We start from the raw sequence: 19,946 nt of genomic DNA on the forward strand, positions 1-19,946 counted from the left end.
AGTGGCTACGAAGAAGCTGTATGCGAGGTGGGTGAGGAAATTGCTCACAGCTGACCAAAAGTGCATCCAGCACAATGTTTTAACATAATGTCTGGCGATGTTTAGTCATAAACTGCGAAACTTTTTGTTCCAATTTGTGACTGGTGATGAGACCTGGATCCATCATCACACACCCAAACCAAAACAATGGACAAAGGCTGGTGAACGTGCACCAAGAAGGCAAAGATCATTTTGTCAGCGGGTAAAGTTATGGCCACCACTTTTTGGAAGGCCCAAGAAATGATCTTCAAGTATTACTTTAAAAAAGGCAGAACCATAACTAGACCCTATCATGCTTCATTGCTGGACTGTTTAAAATTTGCATTAGCTGAAAAGACCAATGTTGGCATGTAAAAAACTGTTCTTACACAACGATACTGCACCATCCTACACACCAGTGATAAAATAGTGGAACGCATGAGTTTGCCTTCAAATTGGTTCATCATCTGCCCTATTCACCAGACTTAGCCCCAAGTGACTTCTTCCTGGTTCCTAACTTGACACTTTAGCTAGCTCGGAAGAAATTTTCATCAAATGGGGAAGTGACAGTTGCCATCAATGAGTATTACGCAGAATTGATAAACCTATATTCCCGATGGGGTGAAAAAGCTGGAGAGAATCACTGGACCAAGTGTATATTCCTCAAGCTATGCTGAGAAGTAAGGTGAGTTGTAAATGAGACAAACTTTTTTCTTGCTTTTTGCCAGACTTACCAAACCACCGGTGTTTAACCAACCAGGGCCAGTAACAACACTAAACAGAAACAATGTTATTGCATTCTTACGAGTTTCAACCTGCCACAAAGAATTGCAGCTCTCTTCATTTACATACCAGCCATGCGTGTATGTGTATAAAGTTACACTGACATCCAATCGTGTCTTCTGTGTGCGTCCCTTTTTTGTTCGGCAATGTATTTTAAACATTTCAAATCCCCAAATCAAAAAGGATTTTTGAAAGTGCTGTAAACTTACTTTTTGAGGCAGTTTGTAATAAGCAGATGCACATCTTGGCGTTCATCCAATAACAACATGGCACCTAGGTACCCTATTCGCTTGTCGGTAAAGCGTGGAGAGGCAATCAGTTTTAGACATTCAAGTTGACCAAAATGTGCAGGGTACCTGTAAAACAATTTTATGAATATTAAATCCTTTTATGTATTCTGAATACCTTTACACAACACACTTACTAAAAGCAGATAGACAGGCTATTAAAATGAGATAGATGATGACATTAAAAACAGTAAATATACTGATTTTGAGGAGTTTACTTCATCCCAACAATTAACTTAATTAAAAAGTAACTGATGTGCACAATGGCCCCCAAAATTCTCGCACTATGCAAAGGACTACGGCACATTTTATAGAAACATTTCACCTGTCTTTGTTATACCGTAAGGTTCTGAATGAAATAAAAACAACTCTATGTAATTGCTCACCATATAGGTGAAGCACTGAGTGATTAAGAGTCACAAAGTGTAAAATCAAGCACATCTAAGTACAGTGTGAGTGTGTGATGGCTAAAATTTACGTTGTTGGAATCCACTGACCTATAAGAGAACTCCAAAGAAAAGCAAATGCATTTTGGATCCAAAAATATAATTTTTTAGTGTATCTGTGTATGAGAAAAGGGATTTGGCAGATGTATAAGATTGTGAGGAGGGAATGCAATATGTTTGAACTGTAGAAAACAGGTAGGGAAAGGAACAGGAAGAGAAAACTTCTATATACTGATATAGAAGGAAAAAAATGAGAAGTTGGAGTCATGGAAGATGCATCCTTTCTGAACCACTGTTCCACTTGGAAATGGTAGAATATCCATAATATAACACAACCACAATGTCAAAAACCACAACATATTTGGAAAAAACAGCCAAATATTTCTGAGTTTTTTCCCTCCTTGCATTATCAAAATGTAATTTAGAAAAGGTGTGAAGTTAACGTTTTAGGCAGGTACATAATATCAATAAAACATCATGTTGTTGTTATTGTCTTCAGTCCAGAAACTGGTTAGATGTAGCTCTCCATGCTGCTCTATCCTGTGCAAGCTGCTTCATCTCTAAGTACTGCAGCCTACATCCTTCTGAATCCGCTTAGTGTATTCATCTCTTGCTCTCTCTCTACAATTTCTACCATATACACTTTCGTCTCATGCTAAATTCGTGATCCCTTGATGCCTCAGAGTGTGTTCTACCAACCGACCCCTTCTTGTAGTCAAGTGGTGCCACAAATTCCTCTTCTCCCCAATTCTATTCAGTACCTTCTCATTAGTTACATTATCTACCCATCTAATCTTCAGTAATGTTCTGTAGCACCACATTTCGAAAGCTTCTGCTCTCTTCTTGTCTAAACTATTTATCGTCCATGTTTCACTTCCATATATGGCTACACTCCATACAAATATTTTCAGAAACAACTTCCTGACACTTAAATCTATACTCGATGTTAACAAATTTCTCTTCTTCGGAAACACTTTCCTTGCCATTGCCAGTCCACATTTTGTATCCTCTCTACTTCGGCCATCAGCAGTTATTTCGCTCCCCAAATAGCAAAGCTCATCTACTACTTTAAGCGTCCCATTTCTGATCTAATTCCCTTAGCACCAACTGATTTAATTCGACTACATTCAATTATCCTCGTTTTGCTTTTGTTGATGTTCATCTTATATTCTCCTTTCAAGACACTGTTCATTCCATTTCACTGCTCTTCCAAATTCTTTGCTGTCTCTGACAGAATTACAATGTCATCGACAAACCTCAAAGTTTTTATTTCTTCTCCATGGATTCTAGTTCCTACTCCAAATTTTTCTTTTGTTTCCTTTACTGCTTGCCCAATATACAGATTGAATAACATCGGGGATAGGCTACAACCCTGCCTCACTCCCTTCCCAATCACTGCTTCCTTTCCATGAGCCTCGAATGTTATAACTGCCATCTGGTTTCTGTACAAATTATAAATAGCCTTTCGTTCCTTGTATTTGACCCCTGCCACCTTCAGAATTAGAAAGAGAATATTCCAGTCAACATCGTCAAAAGCCTTCTCTAAGCCTACAAATGATAGAAATGTAGGTTTGCCTTTCCTTAATCTATCTTCTAAGATAAGTTGCAGGGTCAGTATTGCCTCACATGTTCCAACATTTCTATGGAACCCAAGCTGTTCTCCCCCAAGGTCAGCTTCTACCAGTTTATCCATTGACCTGTAAAGAATTCGTGTTAGTATTTGGTAGCTGTGACTTATTAAACTGATAGTTCGATAATTTTCACACCCATCAACACCTGCTTTCCTTGGGATTGGAATTTTTATTTTCTTCTTGAAGTCTGAGGGTATTTCACCTATCTCATATGTCTTGCTCACAAATGGTAGAGTTTTGTCAGGGTTGGCTCTTCCAAGGCTATCAGTAGGTCTCATGGAATGTTGTCTACTCCGACAGCCTTGTTTCGACTTGCTCTGTCAAACTCTTCACGCATTATCGTATCTCCCATTTCATCTTCATCTACATCCTCTTCCATTTCCATAATATCACCCTTAAGTACATCACCCTTAAGTACATCACCCTTGTACAGACCCTCTATATACTCCTCCCACCTTTCTGCTTTCCCTTCGTTGCTTAGACCTGGTTTCCCATATGAGCTCTTCATATGCATCCAAGTGGTTCTCTTTTCTCCATGGGTCTCTTTAATTTTCCTGTAGGCAGTATTTATCTTACACCTAGTGAGATAAGCCTCTACATCCTTACATTTGACCTCTAGCTATCCCTGCTTAGCCATTTTGCACTTCCTGTCGATCTCATTTTTGAGACATCTGTATTCCTTTTTGTCTGCTTCATTTACTGCATTTTTATAGTTTCTCCTTTCATCAATTAAATTCAATATTTCTTCTGTTACCCAAGGATTTCTACTATCCCTCGTCTTTTTACCTACTTGATCCTCTGCTGCCTTCACTATTTCATCTCTCAAAGCTACCCATTCTTCTTCCAGTGTATCTCTTTCACTCGTTCCTGACAATCGTTCCCTAATGCTCTCTCTGAAACTCTCTACAACTTCTGGTTCTTTCAGTTTATCCAGGTCCTGTCTGCTTAAATTTCTAGCTTTTTGCAGTTTCTTCAGTTTTAATCTACAGTTCATAACCAATAGATTGTGGTCAGCGTCCACATCTGCCCCTGGAAATGTCTTACAATTTAAAACCTGGTCCCTAAATCTCTGTCTTACCATTATATAATTATCTGAAACCTTCCAGTGTCTCCAGGCCTCTTCCATATATACAGCCTTCTTTCATGATTCTTGAACCAAGTGTTAGCTATGATGAAGTTACGCTCTGTGTAAAATCCTGCCAGGTGGCTTCCTCTTTCATTCCTTACCCCCATTCCACATTCACCTCCTACTTTTCCTACTCTTCCTTTTCCTACTATCAAATTCCAGTTCCCCATGACTATTAAATTTTGATCTTCCTTCACTAAGCGAATAATTTCTTTTACCTCATCATACATTTCATCAATCTCTTAGTCATCTGCAGGTTATAACAGTTTATAACAACGAAAACAATTTTTGACAGAATATATGTAATTGGATAGACAAAAAAATCTGCTCCGCAAGAGGCGGTAGAACACACACATAATTAGACACACTTCTGGAGCCAGTGGCTCTTTCTTCAGGCAGAAGAGTTGAAGGGGAAAGGAAGAGGGGTGACAGAAAAGGACTGGAGAGATTTAGGAAAAATGTTTAGAGAAATCACCTGGAACTGCAGATCAGGGGAGACTTATCGCATGGGATGGAATGAGAAGGATAGACTGATTGTTGGGGACTGCATCACATGAGATTTGAAAACCTGAGAGCTTCAAGGTGGAAGACAGGATAATATGCAAAACAGATATTACTGCTCAAACATGACGCATGAATTAATAAGTGTGAAAAGCTAAGTGCATTGTACGTAACAGAGGTGGGAGGCGGGCAGTGAAAATTGACGGGTCAGACAATGAAAGATGTAGAAAACTAAAATGGAGTGAAGAAAAGAGTAGTTACTGTGAAGAAATGCGGAGACGGAAGGAATTAATGTAAATTAAGGCCAGTTGGGTGGTATGAACCAACGGCATATTATATCGCTAGTTCCCACCTGCCAGGATAGTGGCCGCTCCTTCAGCAAGGTCCAGACAGGCACGTGGGGGCAGGGGTTTGTTAGTTATTGGGAGCTCCAATGCTAGGCAGGTCATGGAGCCCCTCGGGAACATAGCGGCTAGGGCGGGGAAGAAGTCCAACATTCACTTAGTGTGCTTGGTGGGGAGCCTTGTCCGGGATGTGGAAGAGGCTCTTCAGGTGGCTCTTGAGCATGCAGGGTGCAGCCAGCTGCAGACTGTTGCAGATGTCGGTGCCAACAATGCCTGCCGTCGGAGTTCCGAGGAAATCCTTAGGTCCTTTCGACAGCTGGCTAAATTGGCAAAGGCGGTCTCCATCTCACAGGTAGTGGAGGCCAAGCTGATGATCTGCAGCATCATACCCAGGGTGGACCGGGGTCCTCTGGTTTGGAGTCGAGCGGAGAATCTAAACCAGAGGCTACGTCGACTCTGTGATGAAAATGGTTGTAGATTCTTCGACCTACGCTATGGGGTGGAAGGTTGTAGTACGCCCCTCTATATATCAGGGGTGCACTACACACAGGAAGCAGCTACATGGGTAGCACAGTACTTCTGGCGTGCACATTGGGGTTTTTTAGTTTAGGTTCCTCCCCAGGGGAAACAAGCTGTTAGCCTGAAAAATTACCAGTTCATGACACTGATGTGGGTGTGCCAACTGCAAAAATGGTTAATTAGCCTAAACAGGTCATTCCAAAGGATTTAAATATGCTTAATCTCATGTTAGTAAATTGTCGAAGTGTCTGTAGCAAGATCCCCAAGTTACTTTCCGAAATAAACAGTAACAATGCCAATTAGGTACCAAAAGCTGGTTGAAACCAGACAGAAATAGCAGTGAAATTTTTAACTCTGACTGGACAATGTTTAGGAAGGATAGGATTGATACTAAGGGAGGTGATGTGTTCACTGCAGTTGAAAGCTGTTTGAATGCAGTTGAGATCGATACTGGGTCGGACTGTGAGGTGGTCTGGGTAAAGCTGTCAATCAGACAAGGAGTGATCAATGTATTAGGATGTTTTTATAGACCACCAGCATCCACAACAAACATCGCAGAACGTTTCAGGGAAAGTCTTGAGTACATAGGAGACTTTAATCTGGCATCCATTGACTGGGAAAATTACAAGTTTATCACATGGGCAGAAGCAAAGATTCATGGGAAGTTATTCTAGGAGCGCATACAACCTTGAGCAATTGATTAGAAAATCAACTCAAGATGGGAACATACCTTGGCGACAAACAGACCTGATCTTTTTGAGGAAATTAATCTAGAAGAAGGTATTAGTGACCATAATGTCGTCGTGGCTTCTATGGTAGTGGAAGTTGCAAAAAACCAAAGCAACAGCATAGTTTTCTTGTTTGGGAAAGCAAATAAAAGTGTCATTAATGAATATCTTCTCATTGAGCTCCAAGCATTCACGGCAGGACACAAAGATATTGAGCATCTTTGGTTGGAATTTAAAGGCACTGTCCACCAGTACTAGAGAAGTATGTGCCCAGCAAAAATATAGGGGAGGAAAAGGATCCACCTTGTTACAACAAACATATTAGGAAGTTGCTGAGAAAGCAGAGAATTTTGCACAGTCATTTTAAACGTAGTCACTGCCCTCTGCAGATTCTAACAAAGAACACCAAAAAATTTTGGTCGTACATAAAATCTATGAACGCTACAAATAATTCAATACCTTCTCGTGCTGACAGTCAGGGTAATGTAACTGATGATGATAAACAGAAGGCCGAAATTCTAAACCTAGCTTTCAAGAACTCATTTACGATAGAGGACTGGAGCACCATCCACACTTTCAATTATCGGACAAATGCAAGGATGGCTGACATAGTGTTTAGTGTAACTGGGATTGTAAAACAGTTAAGATCCGTAGACGCCAGGAAGGCATCTGGCCCAGACGGTATCCCCGTAAGATTATATGTTGACTATGCTACAAATATAGCACCATTCTTATCCATCATCTATCAGAGATCATTGGAACAGCGTAAAGTTCCACGGGACTGGCAGAAGCCCCAGGTCATAGCAATCTATAAAAAGGGTAGAAAAACAGATGCACATAATTACTAGCAAATTTCACTGTCGTTGATTTGTTGTAGAATCATGGAACATATTTTGTGTTCAGACATAATGACATTTCTAGACTCTGAGAAGCTCATCTGCAGAAACCAGCACGGTTTTAGGAAATAGCGGTCATGTGAGACACAGCTGGCCCTCTTTGTGCATGATATACAACAGGTTCTGGATACCGGCTCCAAGGTTGATGCCATATTTCTCGAATTTTGGAAGGTGTTGCTCCAAAAAGTGTACACTTATGGTCTATCCGATGACATATGTGGTTGGATAGAAAGTTTTCTAACAGACAAGGAGCAGTATGTCGTCCTGAACAGGGTGACTTCAACAGAAACAAGTGTAACTTCAGGTGTAATATGTCCGCTACTTTTTACGATTTACATAAACGATCTGGTTGACGGTATTGACAGCGGCATTAGACTGTTTGACGATGATGCTGTAGTCTACAGGAAAGTAGTATCACACGAAAGTTGTGAACAAATCAATGAGGATTTGCACAAAATAAATGCGTGGTGTAATAACTGGCAGTTATCTCTCAGTACTAGTAAGTGTAACCTAATGCGTACAACAAGGCAAAAATGCCCATTAATGTACGAGTACAAAATAAATGCCCAGTCTTTGAAAGCGGTAACATCTGTCAAGTATCTTGATGTGACTATTCGAAATGATCTCAAATGGAATGATCAGATTACACAAGTAACGGGCAAGGCGAACTCTAGATTGCAGTTTATTGGTAGAATCCTGAAGCAATGCAGCGCTTCAACAAAGGAAATAGCTTGCAGTATGTTAGTTCGTCCAGTCTTAAGAGTATTGTTCGTCGGTATGGGGGCCTTACCAGTTGGGTGATTCAAGAGATTGAGAAGGTCCAAAGAAGAGCAGCAAGATTCGTGACTGGTACATTTAGCCATTACGAGAGCGTGACAAATATCACAGAAAGTTTGAAGTGGGACACACTTGCAGATAGACTGCACATTAAACAGAAGGTGCTGCTCACTAAATTCCGAAATCCGATCTTCGCCGAGGATGCAGAGCATGTATTATTACCACCAACTTTCAAATCACGCATTGATCACCATTCAAAGATAAGGGAAACTAGAGCTCATACTGAGGCGTTCAGTCTTTTTTCCCTTGCGCAATACGCGAGTGGAACAGAGGGAGGGGAAATATGGCTTTGGCACGAATTGTGCCCTCCGCCACATACTGCTTGGTGGCTAGCGGAGTATGTAAGCAGATGTAGATGCAGTTCTGAGAAATTGGTGTCTGAGGGAAGAGCCAAGATGTGATGAAATAGGTGCCAAGATCACAATTGTCATGTTGAAAAGCATGTTCTGCCAACAGGATATTGAGTGTTGCCAGTATACCACCTCTGCCTATGCCCATTCATCCTAATAGATAATCTGGTGGTAGTCAGGCCAATGTAAAAGTCCAAATAGTGTTTACATAACAGCTGGTATATGACGTGTTGTTTCACAGGTGCCTCTCCATTTAATAGTGTACGTTTTGCCGGATACAGGGCTGGTATAGCTGGTTGTCTTGCAATGGGGACAGTTTCAGGGATAGGAGCCATAGGATAGGAAGATGGGTGCAGAAGGAGCATTAGGTCTGACAAGGATATTGCAAAGAGAGGGCAAATTTTCAGATAGAATAGCTCTCATTTCAGGGTATGATTTTAAAAAGTCATTCCGCTGTCGATGTAGATGATTAATACATTCCACACAAGGACAACAATGAGTCACCAGAGGTGCGCTCCAAAGTTGTTTTTTGGATTGGATTGGATGTGATGGCCCAGGAAATTTGCTCTTGAACTAGACCGGTGGGGTAATTATGTGCAGTGAAGGCTGAGGTAAGAATAGTGGTGTACTGCTGTAAAGAATTTGCATCCGAACGAATATATTTGCCTCGGATGCCAAGGCTGTATGGGAGGGAACGTTTAACATAGAAAGGATGGAAACTGTCAAAATATAAGTACTGTCATTTGTTCATAGGTTTAATGTGGATGAAAGTGTGTAGCTGGCCTTCGGTGGGGATGAGATCAACATCAAGGAAAGTGGTATGGGATTCGGGATAGGACAACGTGAAATTTAATTGGGAGAAGGTATTCAGAGATTCCAAGAATTTGAACAAGTCAGCCTCACCACGACTCCACGAGGTAAAGATGTTATCAATGCATCTGAACCAAACCAGGGGCTGAGACTCATGAATTCCAGGAAAATGCCCACCAAGCGACACATGAAAAGGTTGGCACAGGAAGGAGCCATCCTGGTTCCATGGCCATACCCTTGATCTGTTTTTATGTCTGCATCTCGAACGTGAAGTAGTTGATGGTGAGCATAAAGTTTATTAAGGTGAGTAGGAAGGCTGTCATAGGTTTGGAATCATGTGGGTGCTGACTGAGGAACTGTTCAGGAGCAGGCAGACGAATAGAGGAATAGAGGGAGATGGCATCACGGGTGACAACCAAGGTAAGTGTTGGGAATGGGACAGGCATGGATTTCAGATGAGGGGTTGTAGGTGCTGATCAACTAGGGCAGATATACATTCGGTGGGTGGTTTGAATCCAGCAACTATTGGACAGCCAGGATGATTGGGTTTGTGGACCTTGTGGATCTTATGAAGAAGGTAAAAGGTGGGGGTTTGGGTAGGGTGAGAAGTTCTATGGACTGAGGTGTTAGTCCTTGTGAGGGGCCTAAAGTTTTAAGAAATGACTGCAGGTGAGTTTGAATCGCAGGAAAGGGATCCTTATGGCAGACGCTGTATTTAGAGGTGTCAGACAGCTGGTGTAGACCTTCACCAACATACTCCTTTGGTCAAGTACTTCGGTGGTAGAACCTTTGTCTGCTGGGAGGATAATGATGGAGTCATAAGGTTTTAGGGAATGTAGAGGCTTAAGTCCAACAGAGGACAGTTTAGTGTCATGTTGTAGCGACACGAGGAAGGTTTGTGAAGCAATGCCGGATGTGAGGAATTCTTGGATTTTTGTGGTTGTGGTGTTGGTGGTGGCGGAGGAGGATCAAGTTGGGATCATGGTCTGAACTGTTCAAGACAAGGTTCAGTATCAGGTTTGCTGTTGCAAAGGTTTTGCAACTGGGTTCCACAGTGATATTTCCAATTAATATTATGTGTGAAGGAAAGTAGGTTCTTCACCAAAGCAGCATTCTGAAATGCAGGTTTCGGCCTGAAAGTGGGTCCCTTAGATAAGACAAATAATTCAGGAGGGGAGAGTGCTTAAGATGAGCAGTTAAGGACACTGTACCATTGTGATTAGTTCTTGTGATTATGGGTTATTCTTGTTCTGGGAGGAAGTGGTGAAGGCTGTGGAACGTTAAGGAGGTTGGCCAAGCTCAGTTTGAAGGAGAGGAGTGATGGTTTGATTGTGTGGCTGTTAACGGAGCTGCAGGGGGACAGGAAGGGAAACACTACTGTTCAGGTAGTTTAGGAGAAGATGGGATAGCTTTCTGAGGTGAAGTCTGGCATGTTGTTGCAGTTTGAAGTTGGCTTGGTGGATTATACCATCCAAGGAAGCATGAGGGGCAGATAACTGCAGCATTTTGTAGGAGGAGAGAAGTCTGGTGGAGTGGAAATTGACTGATGAGGCATATAGGTCACAGATTAACTGGGTAAGAGCTAGAGATTGTTATACTTGAAACTGTGAAAGAGCCTGGTGTAGAGTAGGACTGCATCCAGAAACAGGGACTGTCAATGTTAGACCTTTTGAAGTAAATAAAAGGGACAAGCATGTTTCAAGAAACAATGTGGGACCTTAATTTTGATAGTGCAAAAGCATGTTTTTGAAAACAACGGATGTAATATGAGATGTAATAAGAGAGGACAGTTTGAGGAGTTACAAATTGTGGGAGTGGCAAAAATAAATAAGTAAGTAAGGAAGCAGTGATCGCGAAAGATAGAAAACCAGAAGAAAAAATAGGGAAAATTCAGAAAAATTCTTGTGGAAAATCATTAACGACAGGTAATGAGTGGGTAATTTATATGATATGAAAAATTGCATGGAAAAGAAAAAAAAGGAAAAAAAAATCAATTGGGAATGTCATGAAAACAGTCAAAATTTTTTTAAACTGGGCAAACAGAAAGCAAAAATCTTAGGAGAAAATGTAAGCTTGGAATTAAAGTGATGTTAAGAGACTGCAATGAAAGCAGATCAGAGTGGTTTGCCAAAAATGCACATTTTTGTGCATTTGTTTTTTGGCAAACTGCTCTGATTAACTTTTACTGCTGTCTCTTACGTCATTTTAATTCAAAGCTATCTAGTTTACATTTTCTCCTATGACTTTTGCTTTCTGTTTGTCCAGTTTTTAAAATGTTGTCTGTTTTCATGACTTTCCCAAACAATTTCTTTTTCCTTTTTTTCTTTTCCAGGCTTTTTTTTCACATCATACAATCATCCACTCATTACCTGTCATAAACGATTTACATATGAATTTTTCTGATTTTTCCGAATTTATTCCTTGCTTTTCTTCTGATTCTCTTTTCCACCATCTGCAGATTAATTAATTTATTTTTTTGGCACTCCCACAATTTCTAACTCCCCAAACTGTCCTCTCTTGCCATGATGAATCCCATCTCATATTAAATCCATTGTTTTCAAAAACATGCTTTTGCACTATCAAAATTAAGGTCCCACATTGTTTCTTGAAACATGCTTGTCCCTTTGAGTTACTCCAAAAAGTCCAACACTGACAGTCACTGTTTCTGGATGCATTCCTACTCTACACAGGGCTCTTTCACAGTTTCAAGTACAACAATCTCTAGTTCTTACCCAGTTAATCTGTGACCTATATGCCTCATCAGTCAAATTCCACTCCACCAGACTTCTCTCCTCCTACAAAATGCTGCAGTTATCTGCTCTCATGCTTCCTTGGATGGTATCATCCACCAAGCCAACTTCAAACTGCAACAACATGCCAGACTTCACCTCAGAAAGCTATCCCATCTTCTCCTAAACTACCTGAACAGTAGTGTTTCCCTTCCTGTCCCCCTGCAGCTCTGTTAACAGCCACACAATCTAACCATCACTCCTCTCCTTCAAACTGAGCTTGGCCAACCTCCTTAACATTCCACAGCCTTCACCACTTCCTCCCAGAACAAGAATAACCCATAATCACAAGAACTAATCACAATGGTACAGCGTCCTTAACTGCTCATCTTAAGCACTCTCCCCTCCTGAATTATTTGTCTTATATAAGGGTCCCACTTTCAGGTCGAAACCTGCATTTCAGAATGCTACTTTGGTGAAGAACCTACTTTCCTTCACACATAATATTAATTGGAAATATCACTGTGGAACCCTGTTGCAAAACCTTTGCAACAGCAAACCTGATACTAAACCTTGTCTTGAACAGTTCAGACCATGATCCCAACTTGAGCCTCCACCGCCACCGCCACCGTCACCGTCACCGTCACCGCCACCGCCACCGCCACCAACACAAAAATCCAAGAATTCCTCACATCTGGCATTGCTTCACAACCTATTTCACCACACCCGCCATCCGGATTCTTCCCTCAGACACCATTTTCTCAGAACTCTGCATGTGCTAACTAGTTCTACAATATGTCCTTGGTTCTTGGCACCCAACTGGCCTTAATTTACATTAATTTCTTTCATCTCAGCTTTTCTTCACAGTAAATACTCTTTTCTTCATTCTGTTTTAGTTTTCTACATCTTTCATTGTCTTACCCATCTATATTTCACTGACTCCTCCCATCTCTGTTACGTACAATGCACTTAGCTTTTTACACTTATTAATTCATGCATGATGTTTAAGCAGTAATATCTGTTTTGCATATTACTCTGTCTTCCACCTTGAAGCTCTCAGGTTTTCAAATCTCATGTGATGCAGTCCCCAACAATCAGTCTTTTCTTCTCATCTCGTTGGTAATTCTCCCCTGACTTTCAGTTCTGTGGTACTTTCCTGAAATTTACCCCTTTTCCTAGACCTCTCCAGTCCTTTTCCTTCACCCCTCTTCCTTCCTCTTCAACCATTCTGCCTGAAGAAGAAGCCATTGGCTACGTAAGCTTGCCTAAGTAAAACTGTCTTTTATATGTGTGTTCTGCCACCACTTAGTGAGTAGATTCTTTATCTACCCACTTAAATTATTCAATAAAACAGTTTGTAATTTTGATTAGTCAGAAAATGTTAAAAATAAAATTTTTTCTAAAGAAGCCTGTTTTTATTATTATTATTATTATTATTATTATTATTAAAAGAAGACCAGTTACGAGTAGGACATGCACAGTAAGTGTTCTGCACAAATTTAATTATGTACAGTGATGAGTCAGAACATTATGACCACCGACCTACTATCAATGAAGAACCTGTCTAGGCGGCAATAGCACCACCCTGCATGGAATGACTGCTAGTCAGACACATGCAGTGTGCATGTAGTATTAGTGAGAGAGCTATCCTTGTGCAGAATGGGGCATGTGCGATCTGAGAATCACCTAGGACAGTTTGTCATGGTCCAGAGGCTCAGCACGAGCATTTCAGAAACTGCACTTGTCCAGTGTGCAAGGAGTGCTGTGGTGAGTGTCGCAAACATGAGGGGAAACCAAAGTGAAACCACATCCAGAAGTCGTAGGTTTGGGCGGCCACCCCTCATTACAGATGTCAGTCATCGTAGGCTGGGCAGACTAGTAAAAGGGGACAGGAGGAGAACTGTGGAGGAACTAATATCAGGCTTTAATGTTGGGCAAAGTACAAGTGTGTCTGAATGCACAGAGCACTGAACTCTCCTTCTATGGGCCTCCACAGCCAGCAACCCACACATGTGCCAACGGTAACACCATGACATCACTAACTACGACTGAGATGGGCACATAACCATCGGCATTGGATGTTGGCACAGTGACAGAGTGTTTCATAGTCTGACGAATGCCAAAACATCCTTCATCATGCCAATGGGAGCGTGCAAATCTGCCATCTTCCAGGGAAGCAACTCCTACTCCTTGACACCTTTACTGCTGGACAGAGACAAGCTGGCAGTGGCTCCATTATGCTACGCGAAACATTCATATGGGCATCCATTGTTCCAGTGGAGCTCGTGGAAGGCACCATGATGGAGGAGGAGTATCATATACTGGATGCAGACCACGTTCATGATGATCGTGTTTCCTGACGGTAGTGGCATTTTTCAACAAGATAATGCACCATGTCACATGGCTAGGAGTGTGGCTCAAGGAACATGGTGGTGAGTTCCAATTGAGTGTTGGCCCCTAACTCGCCAGACATGAACCTGATCGAGTACATCTGGCATGTGATTGAAGGTAGTGGTGGTGTGTGGTTTCATGCCACAACAAATCACTGCTGTTATCTGAGCCAAAGGTGGACATACCGGCTCTCAGGTAGGTGGTCATAATGTTCTGGCTGACCAGTGTATGTAGGCAGTTCATCCCTTCTGGGAATCAAGGATCTTGATGATTTTTGACTGTTAGTGACATTGATGCTGGCATGATGTCAGTTCCAGGGATTTGAAGAATGTTTTAATTTCATGTTTGAAGTCAGATAACAACTGACAAAAGAAATGTATAAAGTTTTTTCATGTGATGTAGTTACAAACTAACCAGCTTCTGGATTTTTCCCTTGATTGTACTGTGAAACCCTGCCTCTCGACAAATTTCATGATTCTAGGTCCATGGGAAGTATCATGCAGGTTTTGATAAGCAAGTTTGCAAGTCTCAAAATAAGTGATATAAATGGCCTTATCTTTTGACTGAACTGACTTAATGGCTAATGTTTATTACACGCCAAGAGTCCACAGACCACAGTATGTGGCATAAACTTCAACCTGTGATGTCTACCCATTCCTGAGAAATAGAATTTTGAACACACAGACAGACTGACTGACAGACTGACAACAAAGTGATCCTATAACGGTTTCATTTTTATCGACTGATGTATGGAATCATAAAAATGTTGTGTGTGTTTACGTGTGGAGGAGGGATTTGTATCATACACAGATAAACACAGTATATACAAAAAAGTAGAGGCAATGAGGGAAGTAAAGAACTCTACTGATGTGGGAGTTGTTTGTCTTGGACAAAATATCTGCCCCATATGGTTTGATAGTCTAGTAGTAACTGAACATGAACAGTAACTGAGTTGGATGCTGAATGAAAAGACAGTGAGTTATCTGGTGACTATAATTAGAACATGTGCTATCTGATGACTATAATATACACATTAACAAACAGAAAACTGAGGCTGTGGCGGGTGCAGCATGAAGGCATGGACCAGAGACTTTTGAAGATTTCAAAATAGAAGAATTACAGAGAGAGTAAGCAAGAGATATTGACAACTGTGTAATACAAAAATTGACAACTGTGTGATACAAAAAGACAAATTTCTATGAAAAGGCACAGCTGCTAACAATGTAAGAAATTAATGAAGGGACCAGAATAGGATTAATGAAAACTATGTTTCAAGCACAGGGAGCAAAACATGGGCAATGGGGAGGACTGAAATGAAATGATTAACAGCTTTTGAAATAGAGTGTTACATGAGAATCTAAGACCAAGTGAATTGATCAAGTAAGGAACAGAGACATCCTATACCTACTCAGTGAAAAAAGATCAACTACAGACCTCAGTGAAACACAGAGAGAGAGAGTAGCTGTGAATATTTTATGAACCGGATCATCACTGCAGTGGTAGCATGATTATAATGAGTCAGATGAGCAGTCCTACAAGTAACGGATATAATGTGGGATGCAACAGTTACGCTGGAATGAAGATATTAACTGGTAAGTGACATGAAAGAGAGCGGCATAAAGCTACCCTAAGCAACAACAAACATTCTCACTGAAAGGATTCAGAAAATCAGCAAAGTTCAGAAGGATTCAAATACTTCAAGAAGTATTTTAAGCTGCTTCCAAAACAAGAGATGAACACTGTATATGACTAATGAGCTAATTTTTACATATTCTTGTCAATCAGCTTGACAACCATGATGTTCATAAAAGTAAATTTCTAAACAGATGCTTAGCTTTTGAGAATATTCTAGAATGACATACCCAAGCATATGAATGTATAGAAGTTTTGCTATATTACGACATCGCCACACACTATCCTCTTCTCGGAATGTTGAGCGTATATAGGCACACTCTTTGTTGATGACAGCTCTCTCTTCTGCTGCTGTCCTGGCTGCACGTATCTGACGTATTAAATCTCGCAGCCGCATAGGTGTAGGCATTCGCACTGAAACATAGAATTTTAATGTATTTTTAAAAAACATCAGTAGTTCTAATTATGAGAATATAAGCAAATGGAGGAAACCAAGGAATGTTCTGAGAGTTGACACATCTGATCTCCATGGGAAGTAGTCAACAATAGTTGACCTTATCATAACAAACTACATATCAATGTGACTATTACAAAACTACATTTATCACTGCATTATATCCATAGAAACATAATCTAAAAGGATTCTGTTGACAATAATGATTTAATTATAGACACCTTATAAATTATGGTTAAATGGTACGTAATTATGCGACAAACTTATGCTGAAAATCTGGTTTGAATTTCAATGAAATAGTAAGATTCTCACAAAGCAATAATTTCACATCAATCAATAAAATGTCAGTGTGCATGAAAACAAAATCTACACGAAAAAAAAAAAAAAAAAACGCGAAAGTTGCAGGAGGCTTAGTGGAGGGCTTACATGAGGGTCACGGCAACGTTTGAGGAATTAATATAAATCAATTCTCACCTTTCCTAAAATTTAGCACTATATTTTTCCAAAGTCAGATTTTTCTAATGATATTCACTGGCTCGTACTGTCACATAACTAAATAAAGACACAAATAGTATACTCCCTGTGAGTTTTCGCAGGAATACTCTTTAAGAGATTGACACCCACTGGGACACAAAAAGTCATCAATACACAGTTTCTCTCACTTTGAACAAAAACAAACAATAATCTAGACCCACAGCTGAGCCTTAAGGGGGATATACAAATGTTTGGACTTTAACTAAATATGCACATACCCAAACTTGTCTGCATTTTATGCGGTTGCCAAATAGCACCTCCACCTTCCTCTCTCTCTCTCTCTCTCTCTCTCTCTCTCTCTCTCTCTTTTTTTTTTTTTTTTTTTTTTTTTTTTTTTTTTTTTTTTTTTTTTTTTTTTGCCTGAAGAACATCCACAGACCAAGTTACAGTTATGTCACACTGCAAACTTAACAGAATCGAGAATACTTCTCTCTCTCTCTCTTTTTTTTTTTTTTTTTTTTGCCTGAAGAACATCCACAGACCAAGTTACAGTTATGTCACACTGCAAACTTAACAGAATCGAGAATACTTCTCTCTCTCTCTCTTTTTTTTTTTTTTTTTTTGCCTGAAGAACATCCACAGACCAAGTTACAGTTATGTCACACTGCAAACTTAACAGAATCGAGAATACTTCTCTCTCTCTCTCTTTTTTTTTTTTTTTTTTTGCCTGAAGAACATCCACAGACCAAGTTACAGTTATGTCACACTGCAAACTTAACAGAATCGAGAATACTTCTCATTCTCAGCCGGAGGAAATAAAAATATGTGTACGTGTGAGAAGAAAGATGACTGATTATGTAATGAGAAACCTTTTCTTTCAACAGGGGACTGCAACTGTCGACGAGGATGATACAGAAATGGGGAAACTGTGGAATGCAAAGTATGAATTATTCAAACATTCACCACATTTCCCATCCTCTGCAGCTATGGTGGCCCTACAAATTTCTTCTGTAAATCTTTCAGAATCACACTTCAGGGATCTAGTTTACTCAATGGAAAACTGATGAACAATATGCCTAGACACAACATCCGGAGGGGGGGTTAAACTACAGCCAATTACTGTCAGGTTTACACATACACACAAATCATCATCTTATGGTGTTGCCACCAGTTCCACCAAGACGTCCTGGGTTTACACAGTTCTGACATTCTTTCAGCAATTTCATGACCAAAACCTGCCATAAATTTGTGAACAATAAAATTTATTTTAATGATGCAGCAGTGCAAATTCTTTACAAAATAATAATTTAACACATAAGCTACATGATTTTATTTTCTTAAAACTTTTAGTAGTGTGCTTTCCTGCATTTAACTACATAACACATGGCTGGAGTGGGAACAGTTGTGTAAGTCAGTTTCTGGCTGTTTATTTGAAGACTATGTCTATTGGCAACAATGCCATATTTAAATGTGCTTGGCACATTTGTTCTGATTCACACTTACTAGGAGGAGGTGTCCACATCAATTTAAACACTTGAAAGTGTGCTGAAACATGAAACTGGCAAGTAATGCTAAGTAAAGATGGTATTTTAAGCAACCAATCTATTGGCTATGATATCAATTAGCTAAATTACAGAACACAGCAATGTCATGAGTTATTTTATTTATTCCAATCAATTTTGTTCAAGAGATGTGCGAGTCCTCAGATATTCCTTGCCCTAGTGGCAACATGTTACAAGTGACAAGCACAACTTGGCACTATCTCAAACGCAGAGGACTGGATCACAGGCTACTAAAACAATTAGTACCTAAGGATGCTCGCCTATGACAAACAAAACTGGTCAAACTAAATTAAATAATGTGTGGTATGTGATCTATTGTGTAGTTTAATTAAGATTGTTACTGCATCTCCTGCAGGTGATGTCTGCACTTGTTAAGGAAGTGATATCTGTTACGGCATTAAGTCAAGTGCTGGCATTCGGTCGGGAACAATAGTGAAGAGATGGGAAGAGATGGCTGTGAGAAGACATCAATCAATCGCACTGACCGACCTCTCTCCAGGACAAGAACATGACAGCAGCGGCCCCTGCGTGAAGAGGACATAAGTGCTGCGACCGACTGGTCATGCCCCAGTAGCTTCAAGACTAGTGCCTTGTACAGCAGCAACTTAGGATTGTCTGTACTGAAGAAACTTGATTATTTTGTATGTCGCCCTTTACTTGTGACACACCTGTGTAATTGACAAAGTTAAGTATTGTATATTTTCATTTTGTAATAAAACTCATTAATATGATTTGTTCAAATTGTTGTCTAGCGATCCGAGTAAACAAGTTTCCTAGACACCCCACATTTGACAACGAGCAGGGAGACATAGTAATATCTTTCTTTGAATAATTCTGGGGTTTGAGTGACATGACCACAGTTGCTGGCTGCTGAAGCCACACTGCAAGCAACTGTGCATGAAGGGAGAAGCAATCTGGGTTCTGGGTGGTGGGGGTGAGGCGGCGGCTTGGACGGGGAGAGGAAGGGAGAGCAGGGTACAGGTGAGGGACATTCTCCACCAGGGTTTTAACTATCTCTCATAATGCTTCTGGATGAGGAATTTCCAACCCACTATCCTCCCCCCCCCCCCCCCCCAAACACAGGGGTATTCCGCTGTCCATCAACCAACACAATATTCTCATTCATCCCTACACAACCCCTGTTCTCAATTCCTTGCATCATGGCTCATATACCTGAAATAGATGTAGATGTAAGACCTGTCCCATACATCCTCCCATCACCATCTACTCCAGTCAGGTTACAGGCATCACCCATCCCATCAAAGGCAGGGCTAAGTTGCAACCACTGTGCTTCATTCTACATTGGCATGACAACCACCAAGCTGTCTATCAGCATGAACGGCAACCAACAAACTGTGGCCAAGAAGCAGCTGGACCACCTAGTTGCTGAGCATGCTGCCGAACACAATGTTAATTTTAATGACTGCT

The 19,946-nt window shown here is 40.6% G+C and overlaps 1 protein-coding gene across 4 annotated transcripts in view; it reads right to left on the reverse strand.

The window, feature by feature from the left end:
* Window positions 1–19,946, reverse strand: part of LOC124603490 (AP-1 complex subunit gamma-1) — a 184,668-nt gene that overhangs the window by 146,039 nt on the left and 18,683 nt on the right. For all 4 annotated transcript variants that reach the window (XM_047136400.1, XM_047136399.1, XM_047136402.1 and 1 more), the window contains 2 exons: window positions 16,259–16,442; window positions 1,011–1,157 (listed from right to left, as the gene is read on the reverse strand). In XM_047136400.1, the coding sequence (XP_046992356.1) occupies window positions 1,011–1,157; window positions 16,259–16,442 (331 nt within the window). The remainder of the gene's footprint in view (window positions 1–1,010; window positions 1,158–16,258; window positions 16,443–19,946) is intronic.

Source organism: Schistocerca americana, chromosome 1 (assembly GCF_021461395.2).
Source record: "Schistocerca americana isolate TAMUIC-IGC-003095 chromosome 1, iqSchAmer2.1, whole genome shotgun sequence".
Classification (NCBI taxonomy): Eukaryota; Metazoa; Arthropoda; class Insecta; order Orthoptera; family Acrididae; genus Schistocerca; species Schistocerca americana.